General features: G+C 37.2%; 3 protein-coding genes across 7 annotated transcripts; 2 read left to right on the top strand and 1 right to left on the bottom strand.

Annotated features, from left to right (window-relative positions):
• Positions 1-756: 756 nt before the first annotated feature.
• Positions 757-4,268, top strand: BNIP3 (BCL2 interacting protein 3; the record flags this gene model as incomplete). Its single annotated transcript, XM_022830317.2, is given in 2 exon segments — positions 757-944; positions 1,162-4,268. Coding segments are annotated over 2 exon segments (473 nt in total), but the record flags the coding sequence as incomplete, so codon positions are not given.
• An 893-nt stretch (positions 4,269-5,161) lies between these two features.
• On the bottom strand, positions 5,162-12,166 carry tex (THO complex 3 homolog tex). 2 transcript variants are annotated; one of them, XM_022830314.2, is made up of 7 exons: positions 12,072-12,166; positions 10,146-10,349; positions 9,707-9,925; positions 9,160-9,302; positions 7,820-7,981; positions 6,683-6,783; positions 5,162-6,469 (listed from the first exon to the last, which is right to left on the bottom strand). In XM_022830314.2, exons 2-7 carry the CDS (start codon positions 10,335-10,337, stop codon positions 6,306-6,308), a joined length of 981 nt encoding a protein of 326 aa, XP_022686049.1. In that variant the 5' UTR covers positions 10,338-10,349; positions 12,072-12,166; the 3' UTR covers positions 5,162-6,305. The 2 variants fall into 2 exon arrangements, with proteins under 2 accessions (XP_022686049.1, XP_022686048.1); XM_022830313.2 differs by having other exon boundaries at positions 12,066-12,162.
• A 182-nt stretch (positions 12,167-12,348) lies between these two features.
• or (AP-3 complex subunit sigma-2 or) lies at positions 12,349-17,827 on the top strand. 4 transcript variants are annotated; one of them, XM_022830316.2, is made up of 4 exons: positions 12,349-12,597; positions 13,174-13,561; positions 13,841-14,105; positions 17,369-17,827. In XM_022830316.2, the coding sequence occupies exons 2-4, from the start codon at positions 13,289-13,291 to the stop codon at positions 17,434-17,436; spliced, it is 606 nt and encodes a 201-aa protein (XP_022686051.1). In that variant the 5' UTR covers positions 12,349-12,597; positions 13,174-13,288; the 3' UTR covers positions 17,437-17,827. The 4 variants fall into 4 exon arrangements, with proteins under 4 accessions (XP_022686051.1, XP_022686050.1, XP_086823717.1 ...); XM_022830315.2 differs by having other exon boundaries at positions 12,349-12,543; XM_086967591.1 differs by having other exon boundaries at positions 12,349-12,543; positions 13,174-13,423.
• The last annotated feature ends 232 nt before the right edge of the window (positions 17,828-18,059 follow it).

Here is an 18,059-nt window from a genome sequence, read left to right on the forward strand (position 1 = left end):
TCGATCATATAATATTCCACAGCAGCAAAAGATACAAGGTAAAAAAAGATACAAGGAATCGCCGCCTACTTCTTGCTTGGAATAGGTTGAAGAACGAGTTGTACGAACTGTTTAGTCAATAGTAATAATCAACGCCGTGTATCGGCTCATTACTAACACAGTTTTTCCGTAATAAAGTTGCGAGTTAGGTCACCTTGATTTTACTAGGTGACAAACTTTTGTCCAATTTACACATGTCATTTTGTTAAATTGCAGAAGATTATTTTTGACTGAAATATTAGAAATGCTGTCCCGAAGTCTTAGAGTAAACTACGAATTTGTTACAATGGGGCCAAACATTTCGATTAACGAGTGTGTCTGGAATCCGGATCATTATATAAAATTATAAGGAAAATTTCTACCGTCACTAATAGGGCCTTCAGTGACCTTAACTTATAACATCTGGGCCGTGCGTTGCTTCGTGCAACATTAACAGATAATACAGTAGTATTACTCTCACTGTTCGAAAACGACAAGGAAATAACAGTAGTTAATTTACTTGAATATTTCCAAAATATGATAAATTCAGTTAGATCGGTATAGGTAATCAGGAATCGTTTAGAAATGAGGCTAAGGTCAGGTGTATTAGTTTATAGTTATAAATACAAAATTATCCGAACAAAAGCGGTGAACATTGCATATGAACTTCTAGTAGGACATCTGTTTAGACAAACAGCAACATTATACTAACGTCGAAATTTCGTTGTTGTTTTTCAGACTCATGGGTGGATCTTTACTACGCAGCATCGCATCCGTCGACTCCGCCTTTACTACCAGCATCGCAAATAGAAAAGCTACTTCTCGAGGCTCAGCGCGAATCGAATCAGAGTTCTCTTAAGAACTCTGGCTACTGCTCACCCCGTACTCCAAAGAGTCTTGCCAGTAACCTCTCTGTTCACGACGATGTGCGTTGGATGAGCTACACAGCGATTTGTTTTATAGCCTTTCATTTTTTATAGCGTTTCAAGCTCCTACAGGAGGCATAATTGTAGGTGAAATTATTCAATACTGTGCCAGTTTACGTTCTCTCGAGCGCAAATCCCATTTCGCTTGATAAATAGCCATATTATTGTGTAGTAGAGCTCTAATAAACCTTTTGCTTGATTTTCTTCGCTCCTGTAGATGCTACACTACAAGGACGCTGACCCAAGTGAATGGATTTGGGACTGGAGCGGTCGACCGGAATCGTCTGTGTCTGCGCGTGACCTCAAATATGGTGGTCAGTCTGGAAAAGCAAATCTGTCACTCCGACACTCGCGGGTGATTCGCAAGGGTGTAATCAGCGAAGTGCTACCGCTCTTTGTTTTCTCGAACCTCTTGTCGATCATCCTTGGAGCCGGCATCGGCCTGTTCTTTGGCAAGCGGTGGAGCGCCGCGCGTAACCTCTCTGTTATTGGGCTTGATTAGGGAACGCGGACATCAATGATGGTTGGAAGGGGGCAGGAAAAAGCTGGAGGACCCAAAAGCAGGATGATGATAAGATCATTGAATTATTATATACTATATATACTATTCCACAGTGACGATACAAGCATCAACATCAGCAACAGCAGCTGCTGCGTCGATCACGAACGACTCTTGTAGGCACTACGCATCTCTAGAGGTCACCGGAGGCGAGCTGGAATTAAGGCAGAAACTAGTTTGGTGGTGCTCAGTCATTGCCCTATCTACGAATAAGCGTATTCAGCTTACAATGATAGAATGGATATATCGAAGTGAAACATTTATAAGTAACAGATCCTAAGCTGCATTTTAAATGTCCATGCAAGTGGCAAAGTCAACGTTGACGATAGCAATTCGTAGTCGATGTAAGCGAGATAAGGGAAAAAGATCAGTCGAGCTTATTTAACAAACGGCAGACCTCCAGTGGATGACAATCGAGAAAAAGGTTAATTAAGTAACAACTTGCTCTTTGTGTTCACAAAATCCCCGGAACCATCATTAGTGCTGCTATCTGTTTGGTTCCCCACCCTCACGTCGAATAGACGCTAACCACTGGGCGACCGCTGAGGACCAAAAAGAAAATACAGGAAAAGAAAACAACGAACAGAAAGACTGTAGTAATGGTAATGGCCTTTGGTCCTCGATAATCAAGACAGACGACAACACGACATACCTCTACCATTTCGCGTGCACCGGAGACAGACATGTGTCGCAACTTGCATTAGACACGGAGCAGAAACACATCGTGAGCAGAACACGAGCGCCAATATCTAATGTACGATTATGTAGTAATAACAGTAATCTAAAATATATATAAATATATACAATTAGGTACAATGCCCTGTTAATAAGAAGTAAGCCCAAATGGATATCAATTGAATCCTAATACGCAGCAAGAGATAGAAATGACATTCTAAGGAAGTTAAAATTGTTTGAATGCTAGCTCTCTAAAAGTATGGCGATGTCGGTTCATGTCTAATTGCTAGCCCATGTGAATGAGAATTGTCACAACACAGGCCAAAAGAAAAAAGAAAAAATTATCTTTTAGTGGATAGACAAATTTGTGTTGATTACACATTATCGCTTACGAGATTAGCCAGTAAGGATCGAAGGACCAAGCGCATTGGCTTACTTAGCTTGTTAGAGACGAAACGTAGGAATAAGATCTATGATTATTAAAAAAAAAGCAATAAAAATCATCAACTGTATGAGTGGCTTGCCCCTAAACATTTTCTGCCTAGTTTGTTCCGAGCTCTATCGCACCCCCAGCTTCTCCATTCCCTTGTATTTAACTTGCAATGTTCTAGTTCTTACAGTCTTTTACCCGAGCTATGAATATTGCAAACGTTGGCGTCGATCAGTGGATCGATTGACTAAAACAAACGTGTTAGGACTGAAGGTGGTCTCATTGGGAAAAAGGGCTCGATTTGAGACCCTTATTTGGTAAACAAGCTAAGTATCGCTTCGCAAAACCCGTAATTTCGTTGCAAACAGCGGTTCATCCCACATTTTTTTCCACCTTCGAGAAGAAATATCGTATCCCATAGTCGTTTGTTTCTTCCTTTCCAGTAGAAAACAAGTGGCGGCTTTAATCAACTACGGGACATACGCTTATGTAAGCGACAGCATGGATTTAAAACTGAGAATAATTCTCTTTATCCACAACCAATGTACCAAATTTAAAAGACGCTAGGAAGTTAAATCCTACGCTATAGTATTTTGTCAGTTTTTCTTGTCTGCGCTCTTCTAGCTATTTCCCGCTTACAAAAATTTCAAGACGCGGTGAGCAATTCCGAAATTAAAAAGTAGTGTAGTCGGGAAAAATCGATAGTGGGAAGATGTCAGAGATTCTAAAGGAAACAAACCAACAAGTAGTATATCTATTTGCGTATTGTGTACGAGGATTGAAGAAACTTGCCAGGCGGTTTGCAGTATTTAGTTGTTGTGTTGATATAGCAAGAGAGGTGATCTAACAAACTATTTCGAAGCATACACAAAAGTGTCTACATAACGAGGTCTGCAATAAATATATATATTTCTACACTCCGAAGACAGTTAATAAATCGCTTCGCCGTATTCAAAGGTGGTTAGAACTTAAGTGAAAAAAGGACAACCATCTCAATGCTGGCCGAATACGACTACGAGACGTAGATCCTCAAATAAGTGCAAATAAGCAAAAATAGACGAAATTATGCAAAAACTACTCGCAGAGACAAAATCGATTTTAAATAGAAAGAACGTCTATGTATTATCGACTTCTCTGGCCACAGCAGTAAGCGCTGCTATCCGTATGCTATTCCAATCAACCAAAACAGATGGCAATTAATACTGCAGAATATAACTTCATAATGAAAAAGTAATGATGCGTCCTATCGTCGTCGTCGTCCTCTCTTGCATACAGAAACAAAGAGGAGATATAGTCATGGCCTATATAACAAGCCATCAATCGAACAACGTATGGGATTTCAGAATATCTCCCCTGTCCCAATTGTCCCATACTAGAACCACTAGCCTAACATTGAAACCAATAACTATAGCAGCAGCCTAAGTTACAGGCAAGAATATACATAGGTAACGTCATACTGGTAATTAGTATTAGTAATATTATTATTAATGGCGATGATGAAATAATTTACGTGTAATAATGGTAACTGAAAGCAACTTATTCAGTGTATATCGATGTACTGTATATACCTACGTAAACAGATGTAGTAATGGGGATATAGACAAAACGACAAGTGGGAAATATTAATAAAAGCCTATGTTTAATACTTCGCTTTTTTGTATCATCATTGTTATTATTATTTAGACGGTGACTGAAAACAGAAAAAAAACCACAAATACAAAAGGATACGAACTAATAATAGATGCAGAACTAGATAGAAAAAAATCAACGGAAGACCGCGCACGATGCCCATATCCGTCCGTCGGAAAGCAGAATAACGGAAAACGTTTGTGGACACGTTTTGTCAAGTAGACAAATTCGACCACTAAAAAATTGCATACATAACAAGCGATAAACAAAAAGAGATTATGTAACATCTTGTATTATTTCGTAACCTACCTAAAATCCCAAATTCACCGAACGTGTTAGGTCCAAAGTTAAAGGCAATAAACAAATTCACTGATTGCGTTAACAAACAAATACGATAACTCACACCAACTATTCACATATATAACCTAAAACCGTGCATACAATCATTTCGGGCTATTAAAGCGAAACTAAACTATGGCCCGATCTGTGAGGAAAACCGAAAACAATCAAATATGAAATTGCAAAAAGCAGCATCGCGAAAAACAGGTCTCCGGCCGTATCGCTTTCATCATGTCATGGGCACATATCATACGCATACCCCGTTTCGCAAACTACGCTTATTATCAATTATACCATAATCATTCAACGGCACGTCTAACGAGAATAACAGTATGATCATGAAGTCAGCGTACATTTAAATCATCTTTTTTCTTATAGTTTTATTTTCGTAGCATTAAAAAGTCTTTACACGGTGAGCACGTTATTGACGAAAAGTTGCAATTTGTCGGTTTGAAAAAAACTAAGAAATTAATAGAAAAATAGGAAAACTGCAAAAAAGCGAAATGAGATAATAACGTCATATTCTTGATAATTATAATGTGACATTAGATAAAATTATAATAGAATTAATGAGAGCAACATGAAAAAAGTTGTACATGAATTAATTTAATGACTAGGGAGAAGCATTCATTGCAGAAATGGAGAAATCAACAGCAAAGTGGAAATGCAAATGGACTAGAAGAATGGCTAATGGAATAACATCAAAAACAAGAAAAAAGGCAACGAAGAGGAAAAGCGAGACGGAAAGCGGTTAAAAGCTCGATGTGCATTGCTATGATTGCTAAATATTTAATGAATAAATAAGCGACATTAAAAACTTTGTACGATTTCACCAAGAAAATCTTTGTTCTTCATTGGATACCATAGGCACGGTTGATGATTACACGCAGACCTGAACAATAATGTAACTAATATTCCGGTTAAGCGGTTACGACAAGGAAACTCAGTCATCATCTTATGAGTCAATGAAGTGATGCAAACTTCTTCGCTGTGCGATGTCATACGATAGATTAGAACACTGCTTCTACTGCTATACATCAAGTAGCTAGATATTAATTACCTCACATGCAGCTTTATCGAAGCGCGTGTAGGTTCAATAGGCATAGGCCAATGTGGTATAACTGGACAGACAAAGTTGGTCCTTTACGCAAGCCCTCAGAATACTTAGGGATTCGTAGGTCTCCACACACATACAGACAACATAGACATGCACCTCAGTTACCATGATATAGAAGTAAATATGAAATAGGAAGCAGATATTAATATCTGCAATTATTCATTTCACAAGACAATATATAACATTGTTTATTTACATGAACATGCCATTATACATCAGTTTATCAAATAAATTCCACCAGCAAATTCTGACATTTGCGTACTCAAGACTGAGAGAAGAACTCTCCGCGAGTTCTTCTCTTAGTCTTAACAAAATTGTATAAAGTTACCACCACAGTATTCCCTACATATGCCCCACCTGCACGCGTTGCAACGCTCATGCAGTCCTTTACATTGGTATGTCAATTTGTTTTTACTGATCTAATGACATACACAGTATGCTCGGACGAATAAATGCGTTCTCTATTTAATATATTTAAACCGGCTAGTACTCACATTTCTTCTGATGGCGAGAAATACGAATTAATAAATACAATTATTTTTGTTACATATACGACATTTTCAACATCGCACTTCGAAATACTATAAGAGGCAAAACAAAATTGAAGATAGTCTATTCTCTACTTAATCCAAAAAGTTTTACGAGGCCCGCGTCCCTTTCTCGATCTTCTGACAACGGATATTTATCGTCGCAAGCAAACGCCAATAGGTGCCGTTTTGGATGCCATGCCACTGAGAACGTCGACGCTTTAACAGGAATTTGGTGAACCATTTCACCTGTTGGTGAATATAGACAGCATGGTTTAAGCTACATAATGTAGTTATCTACACACATTACTAAATTATGAGTTGTAAAATATACTACGTTTATTATATAATCTACAGCTAATTTATATGCCTAACAGCTTAACGGGACTGAATACAAAATAAATTATAATAGCACCGAGGACACGCCACTGTTACCAACTATGGCGCTATCTATGTGCTCACCTGTTTCAACGTGTGCAATGTCTATAACAAGGTCCTCAGACGCCGATGCAATTAACTTTCCATCGTGGCTAAAGCTTAGTGTACGAACTGGCCAGTCCAACCTAGAAAACACGCATACGCGAAAATACATCCAGGAAGATAATATCCAAATGTGGCTATCCAAGCGTATACCTCTTAAGTAATATCTGCTTTAGATGGTCAGTGGACGAAGAAAACAGTTCCATCAAAAAAAAACGTAATTTTCATTTTCAACCTTTTTCGGTCTCAAATGTTGTAAAATATTATAACATTTCCAATCACATGAAACGTACTCAAAATATTTGCCATTGCTCATTTTTAAACGATTCCAGCCCTCAAAGATTTTGTGTCGGATATGTGGATTAGATGGCAATAACGTTCAAAATCAAATATAGCGAAATAGACCTATAATACCTTTCAAAAACAGTTTACAGTAGTTTCTACGATGAATGGTTAACAAAAAATTTGTGAATCTGCATAAACTTATCTATTGAAGTCCGTTCTGCATATGTTACATATTTATATGTGAGAAGGTTAGATAAAATTAGCCCACTAGATGTTAAATATATATAGCACTATGATCCGCTTCAACAAGGGAAGGGGTGATCTAACTCGGAACCATATTTTGGTATATCGGTATAAGATCTGCTCAATAAGATAGGTTGAAATGTCGAGATTACCAGCTAATTTTTGGAAATTAGAGGAATTAGAAATTGATAAGCTTTTTCAGGGCATTTGAAGGTAAGTTAACAAATCTGGTACGCATCAAAATATTCTACATACTCTGTTTAAAAGAAAAAGACATCTCTATAAAGTTAGCTGATTCTCCACAAAGTAGAGGATTACATCCATTAGGATCCGTACACGTCCTCCAGGGAAATCAAATGCGTAGAATCGACCGGAATGTATCAGATTTGGCTACATGTAGTGGAAGTGTGTTGAATTTACTTAACCAATTTACTCACTCAAAAATGTCTAAAAATCTTGTGGTTCCATCAACTTAGCGGCCATCTCTTAGATTTCTTAAAAACTTATCTATCCGATAGGACATATGTCCCGATCTACTAAAACATGGTTATGCCAGCCCGAGAGCTATCCGTGCCCCTATAGAAGACTTACCTGTTGAAGGTACGAATGCAAATAAGTTCGTTAACATCCCAAAGTGAGACGAGGGCATCTGAGCTGCCGGTTGCAAAATAACGCCCACGAGGATCAAACTCTATGCATATACAATTGGACGGATGAGCCTGCAGTACTTGAATACTAGTCATCTCCGGGTAACTGCCATAGAGATCCGGAAATCACAGAAGCGAATTATTCTTTTAAAAAATTTCATTGCAATCTAAACCCTCCAGATAGACTTTACTAGATTGACAATGTGTTAGTCCTTAAATTAAGCGAATCTGACGGATTTTTAAATTAAGTAATTGAACTTTTGAGCTACGCGCCACTAGCAGCCACAATTTGGCTAGTAAATGTCTCAGTATTGTTGCAATTGATGAGGCTTTTTACAAAAGCAGAGTCTAAGGGCTCTGCTTTTTTCGCCCTTCGAATTCCACTCGAATTCCACACGAAGCGTGTTACATAATTATAACCTAAATACTGAAAATGCGGAAATTAAATACTAAATGGGTCTCCAACCATTCATCATTCGAGATAGTTTGTTCCACATTCAATTTGCAAAATTTTATTCAATGAGAAACCTGTCTGGAGCATGTGATCGTCATAGACGAGGCATGGCTCAATCTGCCACCTTCTAAAAAGGCACTAAGCGAGCAAACGATATATTGAGTTCGGTAGCAGTGTTAAGTAAGTTTGGGCGTAAAGTAATGGTAGTATTTATGGTGGACATCAAGGGCATCTGCTACTGTGAGATAATCCTTGAAAATGGAACAATGAATGTATACCCGCTATCAAGAGTTTCTCAAGGGATTCTCGGATTGTTTGCATGGCAACTGAAAATATGCAGTCTGCTTACTTAAAGACAACAGCAGACCTTACTGTCATGCTCCAGTTACTTTCTGGATTGAACGAAAAATATGCAATGTTGGCTTCAACACGCTTATCCACTCGATTGGCCCGAGTTACAACTTTTTTTCCCTAAAAAAGGCTATCAGTGAGCAAACATATATATTACTGTCAACTTACTTCGAGAAGCCATAGATAGAGGAAGTATATATCTATATATGGTTGTTCAGAAGCTAATTGAGCGCTAATACACGACTATAAGAAAAGAGTATCTCTGACATATTAAAAACCATTACTTTAATCTAACAGTCCAACTAATTCGGAAATTATTCAATTTCAAAGTTCGCCGGATTTGCTTGTAACAGTTTATATATAAATACAATGGTTGCCGGAGCTGTAAATTCACAACAATCACTACTCGAATTAATCAGGTAAGTCATCTATATAATTTACTTAAGCGTAAAAATATCTTCGACAAGACTGCTAATTACCTGAATACATGAATACAGCCAAGTCCGCTTGTAAGAAAGAAAAAATAGCCGCTTTTGTCCCAGGACATTTCGTTCACCTCAAATTTGAATTGTTGCTCCTGACGAATTTTGAACGTTGACACATCTACAAACGACACCAGATCCTGTCCGCAATAAATGCTATTAATGCAACCTATTATGATTACACGAACCCTAAATTATTATGAAATTATATTGCTAAAAATACGCGACCGGAAAATACAATTTTTGAGTTACTTTAGTCAAACAAAACCTTGCTCATTTTCAGCAAATTTTTTTCGATAGTTTCCAAAGGTCCTTCAATTTCAAATGGGCTGAATGTTGCAATTACCAGTTGTAATGATGCGCAGCTTTATTAGGTATACTGAACCGGTCACTCTAAAACTGTAGAATTTTAAGCTATTATGTAATAATAAGGTAAAGTAATATTTCAACATTAATCTTAGACTAGCGTTAATATAATAGTCGTCCTTTCAAAACTAAATCTACTAAATCAACAATAGGAAATCAAATAATAATAGACTCCTACTTCTTTGTTTCCAACAGCAAGAGTTTGACCATCCGGGTGCCAACAGATATTGATGTTTTCGCCTTTCGTAGCAACTGTGTGAACTGCTTTAGGCTGGCGCGCATCCCATAATTTCACACTTCGATCAATGGATGCTGTTGCAAGCACGTCAGGGTTACGTGGATGCCAGCACAATTGGTCGACCGACTCCGAGTGTCCACGAAGCGTTGTATCCTTTGCCTAAATAAATTAACATGGATACCGGCAATTAATTTGTTTACTTTTATTTGTTCGCAATGAAACTAGCGAACGTTATTTGAAATTTCTCTGTAGGCTAATAAGGCCCCTGTGAGCGTAAAGGTATATATAGGACAGAGTGACAAAATATAATAAAATAAATAACAATATATACTCAGTTGTCGTAAAGTGGAAACTAATAGCCCTATTTCATGAGACTCACCAGTCGATCTTTTTCCAGATTAAATATAGTAACACTCTTGTCAAGGCTACCCGAGGCTAGTCTACGTCCATCTTGGTTCCAGGTTACGCAATGCACTTTCAGTGAGTGTACACTCAGCTCGCGTTGGCGGTCATTTTGAGCAAAATGCTTACGAAGTGTAAGCACCTCGGTCGAGGGTCTATTTGTGCTCATAATTTTTTTGCTCTGTTTAAGACGGATCAGAAAGTCAGGAAAGTAAAACATGTTTAAGACATAAAAAGAAGGCCATAAATCGACTTTACGCAAGTGCTACATGTACAGAATAATAACGTCTTATTACACATAATTACAAAGTTTATTGCGATACGCATAAACCGGATGGCCCGTTCCAACTGCGCAAAACTTGCGTTTATCCGTTACCACTGGTACCAGACTAGTTCCTAGAAGTAAACAATGGACTCGTGATGCCCAAGGACACAGCATCGTTTTCAGAATTTGAATAAAGAGTAGTTTTGATACAATATTTTCGTACTGAACAAACTCATATTAAAATTAGAAACCCTTCTTCTCGGAAGTCTACGCAATTGCCGGTTTGTCATGAGGTCTCTGACAAACTGAATAAAGATTTTTATGAGATAGATTGGAAAATTTTCAACCGAATTTACATTCAAACGATCGACAATGCATCAAAATGATTCAGATCAGTTTTTGATGTGCTTGGATTTTTCCTATAGAAATTGACGGTCTTTTCATCGAAGAGAATATCTAATGTCAACCAAGTCGGTAAGATCTAACTTTATGGATTAATTTTTTTGAGACTTTCCGAGCGCTTGCATTTTTAAGTCTTTCGGCCTACCATCGAGCAGAAATTTAATTCTGTAAACATTTTTTTCATATTGTGTATTTTAATATCGCTTAATGCATTGCAATTAAAGTTATTCGAAAATTAAAGAAATAACATTTTTAAAACGGTTTAGGCTCTGAATTGGAACTGTAGTCGCCGCAGATGATTGTTATATTGAATAAAGCTTTAAAAAAAATGTATAAAAAACTTTTAATCTACACATACACCTATACCGGCAAAATGCCACTTGAGCCTTTGCTTAATCTCCACGAAAGTATTAAGTAATCTCTTTTCGTTCTTTAAAGTTTAACACCTGCATTATCATCGTTTGTTGGCATCCTTCATAAGTCAGGATTGCGACCAAAGTGACGAACGCTAGATGTATTAATGACGACAGCTGAAGTCGTCAAAAACAGATCAGTTTTGTGGCGCGGGACTACCAAAGTGCTGCATTGTTTGGGACCTTTAGGTGCAGCTTCATCCCTTTTGGAATATGGCACAAAAGAAGCACTGTTCCGTCAGACGCTTTATTTTTTGAACAATAACGAAAAATAGTAATGAAAAATGAAATTGGATGGGATAAATATTAGGATATGTGCATTTATATATTGAAGTAAACTGATTTTGTTGTCACCTGACAGAAACAAATGCTCGATAGTCACTTGCCCTAGCCTAATGTAGTAATAGCCCAGTTTAGCTCTAGACAAATATAACACTCATATATATATATATATATATATCTATATTGGCAATGATTAAGTTAGGCTCGTTCAGTTTGAACCGCCAGATCAAAGAATATGTATTAATAAAACAATTACGTAATTTGACTCAAAGGATGAGTAAACTACGTTGTGCCTAAAATTAAGTTTGTCGTAATCTATAATGATTATTTACTGCCGTTAAATGTTATGACAATGCAAGAGAGTTCATATGAACAAAGCCTCGTGAAGGTCGAAAAAAGAAATCTTCAATATAAATTGTAGTGTACTCGTTATCGTAACTCTTTGCCATCTGTCTAGATAAATTAAAATAATAACTGCAGTACGTTTTCACACTCTGCATTATCACCGTTGTACTCGGAATAAAATTATCCTTACGTTTACCGTTAACTATTCAGAACAGAAATGCTTTTTTTTCACTGTCGTTCCGAAGCTCAATCGAGAAGACACCATCGCTGGCTAAGCCGGCATCAATATTTACACCCCAACAACAAAACACAGCAGCATTTCAGAATACTCCCACCGCATAGCTTCATGTTGCTAGTACACTACACTATATACGAGCTAGTTTATTTAAGCGTGTCCGTGTTGTGTTGACCCCGTGTTACTCTGCTTCGATAGCGTTTGCTTCGTCGATGCTGGAGAAACATAACAAGTAGTGGATTCTCTGCAGCAGACGACAAACAGGAAGACTTAAAGGGATTCGCTGGCCATGCAAGGTTTTACTGCAGTAACAGCAGCTGTCAGAGTAGTTTGATCGAAATAGGACCACTGAATGGACTGCCTCACTGTTTTTCTCTAGGGATGGCGTGAGAAGCGTTGAATTGCGGTGCAAAGAGGAAACGGCGAAATATTTGTACGTATCAGACCTAGCAGTTTGCGCATGGCAGTGCGCACACTTGTTCCTCAGGTAGTATTCTCGACATTTATCAACAGATCAAAGGAAAATAGTGCAATATTGAATTGTTTCGTTTTTTAGTGTCTCGTATTTTTTGTTCTCGGAAGAACGACATTTACGTATGTGAAGGCTATGTTTGCCCTTCGCTCATCCGTATTGTTTAACTTGCACAGAAGTAGTCCATCAGTCTTGACAATCAACGGTTGATTAGTGAACGTTGGTCTTTTTCAGCTAGATACGTGCGTCTGTGCACAAATAGTAGAATATTATTGTACCACATCTTGAAATAGTAGATGCGTGCGCATATATGATAGACAAGTACCAAAGCAATCTACGTGTCGATAATTAACGAGCTTATGACACTTGCATTGGTTGTGCGTTGTGTATTAGGGTCCAACGGCATGCTGTAAACGATGAATTCATTTCCTCTGATGCAGTAGCCAACTTTGCTCAATTTGGTTCCGCTAAATGTCGCGAATCAAAAAATACTTGGAAGCATGCTTTGTGTCCATGTATGTTGCTTATATGTCTATATAGAGACCAGTTTTACACTTTTTTTTACACACACAAGTTTTTGTCACATTTCAGTTACGCACGTTAAATCGGTGTAAGCAAATCTATTGATGGTTTTTGTGCTTAAACACCGAGCACACATTTGGACTCATATCGGATCGTTTCATCAACAGCATCGTCTCGTACAAAGATGATTAAGGCGATCCTTGTATTCAACAATCATGGCAAGCCTCGCCTGTCAAAATTCTACACACGCTATTCGGAAGATGAACAACAGCAGATCATTAGGGAAACTTTTCAGTTGGTCTCGAAAAGAGAGGATAACGTATGTAACTTCCTCGAAGGCGGATCATTGATTGGGGGCAGCGACTACAAGTTAATTTATCGTCATTATGCCACATTGTTTTTTGTCTTCTGCGTAGATTCGTCAGAGAGTGAGCTGGGCATTCTCGACCTCATTCAGGTTGGTGTCGCCTGTTTTAGTGTCAAAATGATATGTCCCAGACACAACAGACCTGTGGAGTCGTGCCAATGTTGTCGTTCAAGTTCCAACTGATTGAAGCATTGTCAAATCTTTTTATAACCATGCCGACTCTTATACGCGTTTTATATTTCCAGGAGCGTTCAAGATCAACTTGACCTTACCAGTTGCTTCTGTCCTGAAAAGAGGTAGCACATGGGAATTTACCGGTAAAGTATAACTTTGAATCATCTGAATTTTATTTGTTTATCTTTTTTACAGGTATTTGTGGAGACACTCGACAAATGCTTTGAAAATGTTTGCGAGCTGGACCTTATCTTCCATGTGGATAAAGTTCATTATATTTTGAATGAGCTGGTAATGGGTGGAATGGTCCTAGAAACAAACATGGCAGAAATTATCGCTAGAATAGAGGAACAAAGTCGAATCGAACGGCAGGAAAGTGGGCTAAGTGTTGCTGCCGTGAAGAATATAAACATTGGCCAACAGATTAAGGATATCAAACTGCCCGACCTGCCTTCGATCGGTAATTTGAAGTTCTAATTCCTTCATGCTGCACACGTCAGTATTTCATTCATTGATGTAGCAGATATCATAATAGCAACGATCACATTAGCGTAAATAAGATTAGAATATTTAATTTTATTTTAAGAACCGTAGACGAGAACTAAACATTTCTGATTAAGAAAAACGAAAATATTATGATCTCTGCTAAACCATTATGAACACATACAAAGCACACAGCGAAAATTTTCCACACTTCTACGATGATAATATTCGCATCATTAATTTGTTCGTTATTATGTACATCCCATCTGGTGGCATCACGATTTTGTGCGCGAAAACGCTTCCCTCAATCAAGGTCACGTTTCCTTTGATATATCACTTTTTACTTTAATCATCTCTGTTACTTATTATACATATGTTTTGCACGATTTCTGTTATGCTTTTCTATCTCGGATAGAACATTACTGTTGCATTCTAATTAAACGGTGCCTGTTAAATTCCAAATTGCTATTAAATACGTCTTCTTTGATTTCTCTGTAAATACATCTTTGTGCTACCGACATAACTGAAGGTCTGCCAGAGTATAGGATTTTATGGCATTAAATTGTATGTGGGCGACATTGAAAGGTGAAGCTATATTATATGTGTATATGGTAATGTATGACAAGGATGAAGTTGTATTCCCGTTTGGAAATACCGTAAACTGCTAATCAATTAGGATATCTTATTTTTTACATTTGTTCACTTATGGGTTCATATAGTTATAAGCCGAGCAGGTTCCATAAGATGTTTGCGTTATGGAGTCGGCATGTAAAAAGTGTGTTAGAGAGAGAAAAAAATGTAATATACTTAATTTCCAGTTACGATGTTACAAATTCTATCGGCTTACTTTCTTAAACGATGGTACATTTGATCCTTCTATTGGATTGTAAGAGTTTATTTGCTTAAAGAACATAAATAATGCCAGTATTTAACATCGATTCTGTTTGGTTAGCCACCTCTTGTTTGTTAATGTTCTTGTACGTTACTTAGATAATGGGAACAAATGACAGTGGAGAAATTTGAATCTATTTCACGACGGTAAAGTCACCCTAGGACTGTTAGTGTTAGAATGTGTAGTGTTAAACCCTTGGTGTTACCTTTGTGAGCTCTGCATTGTCGTTGCTAATATTGCTTTCATAATTATAATACCTGAATGAACGCTTCTTGTTGTTATCAGTGGTTGTATGAGCGTGTCAAAAATAGCTCCCGAAACAATGGTTCCAGTAAACGATTTAGCCACTAAGCGACTCCAATGTTTCTATTTGATTAATTTTAATTACAGTAATCCGACGAGCTAGATACGTTTTTTTCTTTGATCTTTCTAGTCCGTGAAGTTATAACGATTGGCAGATACGTTATAATCTTTAGCCATGTAAGTTTAAAGTCAGATCTTTTATAACCTGAACATACATCTATCTTTTTTTATGAAATCTCGGTTCGACAAAACAACAATGTTATCATCAATTTTTTTTTATCAATATTTTTCAATCATCAATATTTTTATACCCCTGCCCCCTACACTTGCTGACTTAATGATTGATCCATTGTTAGCTGATGCAGTAACATAAGCAAGATGAGAATTATTAACCGAAATTAAATTTGAAAAAAAATTGCCCTAAGAATGCCCACATTTAGATGTGGAGGTCATAGTTTTTGCTACCCGTTTCCTTTTCTTCATATATATACATATATATATATATACACATGTACATGAAAATATGCCGCAGTATTTAGAAGTGCCTGTTCTTCGTTTTTTTTTGAAAGCTATTCACAGACCAGTCGAAAATTGCATTACTAGTGCTCTTCGCCCAGGATGTAGCATGGGGAAGAAAGCAGTGGGAATTTGCAGGCTATTTATACCATCGCCTGTTTCGGGCGGTCTGCACCATGACAATAGTAATAAAACGTAACGAAGTGCAAGTCTTTGACATGCAAAACCAATCTAGATAGGAGTTAATCAAAGTATAAAATAGAAATTAATGTATCGTCATTCCGAGATTGCTAAAGGTTTTCTAAATAACAGATACTTTATGATACAGTAGAATATCCGATTATTGGTAATTATTGGTACAATTATATTAGCAATTGTCATTAATATAAGAAGGCATCATGGAAAGCTGTCCATAGCAATAAAGCAAAGTGAGATTATAATTACGTACGTGGATTTTGGTGTCTTCATCTAAAGTATATAGATTTTTAGATAGTGAGAAATACCTTTTCATGACAACGGAAATATTCCATCGTCTCGTTCCACACAAGAGGTTTTGTGCTGCTCAGGCTGATTTTGTGTAACTAGCGACGAATAACTATCCTTACGGTTGGAAGTGTTATGGATGAAGTCTTTTTCGGCACAATAAGAAAACTACCTTGAAAACGAAAATCTACAGTTTTCTATATTTCGAATGAGTGTTACATAAAACCCTTCGTATCGCCAGCTGCATACTCTAAAAGGAGTTGGAGATTTTTCCGATACCGATACTTGATTACTCGCATTTACCCGGAATGTTTATCCAGAGGTCTTTGATCCCTTTTCATTTTTATACACTGCACTTGTTTGTGGGTTTTATTGTCTCTCTAAACAACTGAGCCTTAGAGAAAGCTCGATTGAAACGAAAGTAAATCTCACCAAACTGGACATGAATCTGCTCTTGTTTTGTAAAACAGAAACGGTCAATGCAACAGCAAATTCAGCAGCGCCGTTCACTGCATTGAAAAGTGTGGAAGCAAACGTAATCTGCCGCCTTTCCTTTTTAGATAGTTGTGCGTATTGTTAATGAGCAGAATCAATACTTATTAGGCAATGTGGTATGCTTGTATGGATGTTTTAGCCCGGCACGCTCGTTCTAAATGTCCTCTCAAAACGATTTTCAATAAAACAGTCACTTCCGTCTATTTTGTTGTATTAATTCGGCCTTTCTTATTTTGCATCTTGTAAATATTCATTGGTCAGTCGATTCACTATCGGATAATCGTAAGATTGAATGATTGCGCTTGATTGTCTTAGAAAATATCGTATCTATATATGTAAAATATATTTAGAGATATCTTTTACACAATGTTTGCTATGCTCATTGCTGATGCTAATGTGAGTTTTCTGCGGCCATTTTAAATGTATATTCTTATCGATTAACACGTCAGAATCGGATTATGTTATGGTCAAGTGGCATCGCTTTTTCTCTGTTTTCTCATCGCCTCAGTGAACAAAAGCGTTGTCCCTTCATTAATATAATACCGTTTCAGACAAAACCAAGTTCGTGATTCTCCGTACAATGAAGGGAAGAGACAGTAAACATACGTTTCTTAAATAAAAAAAATGCAACGATTTTCAAGCGGAGTCCAGCCCTCAAGTTGGCAAAGAGGCATATCACTTGCAAAAGGGAAATCTGTACACAACAGTAGCCAAGGACGAAATAATCCTAATTAGTTACATACCAACATTAAATTTTAGTGATATTTATCCAAAAGGATCTTATGGCTTGAGACAACAGCTGTTTTTCATATCACTTGTATGTTAGATGGGCAAACGAAAAGGAATTGTTGAAATACAGAGTGGTGAAAAAAACGATTTTGACGATTCCGGTATTTATATCTATATTACCAATGTGTGTTGTACATGACTATCTTGTAACGTTTATTGCATTTCGAAACTATTAAATTCTATTAATCTAAATAAATATATGTAAACGTTAAGATACATTTCGTTTTCGAGTTTTTTTTCGTCGTTTTAAGTGTTTTCAAGAAACTTCATTGTGCTGCAGTACAAAATTTCATCCTGTGTGTTGTGAAAGAGAGTTCAGGAAGGAATACAGACGTTATTTTAACAGACAGGTTTGTTGATGAATGTCGCATTTTTTTTTTACTAGAACTCGACAGCTATCTTTTTGGCTTCTAGTTTAACTTCTGGTAACGCTTCAGGCAACACCTGAGAATT

The sequence above is a fragment of the Varroa jacobsoni genome, unplaced genomic scaffold (assembly GCF_002532875.2).
Source record: "Varroa jacobsoni isolate VJ856 unplaced genomic scaffold, vjacob_1.0 scaffold_261, whole genome shotgun sequence".
NCBI lineage: Eukaryota > Metazoa > Arthropoda > Arachnida > Mesostigmata > Varroidae > Varroa > Varroa jacobsoni.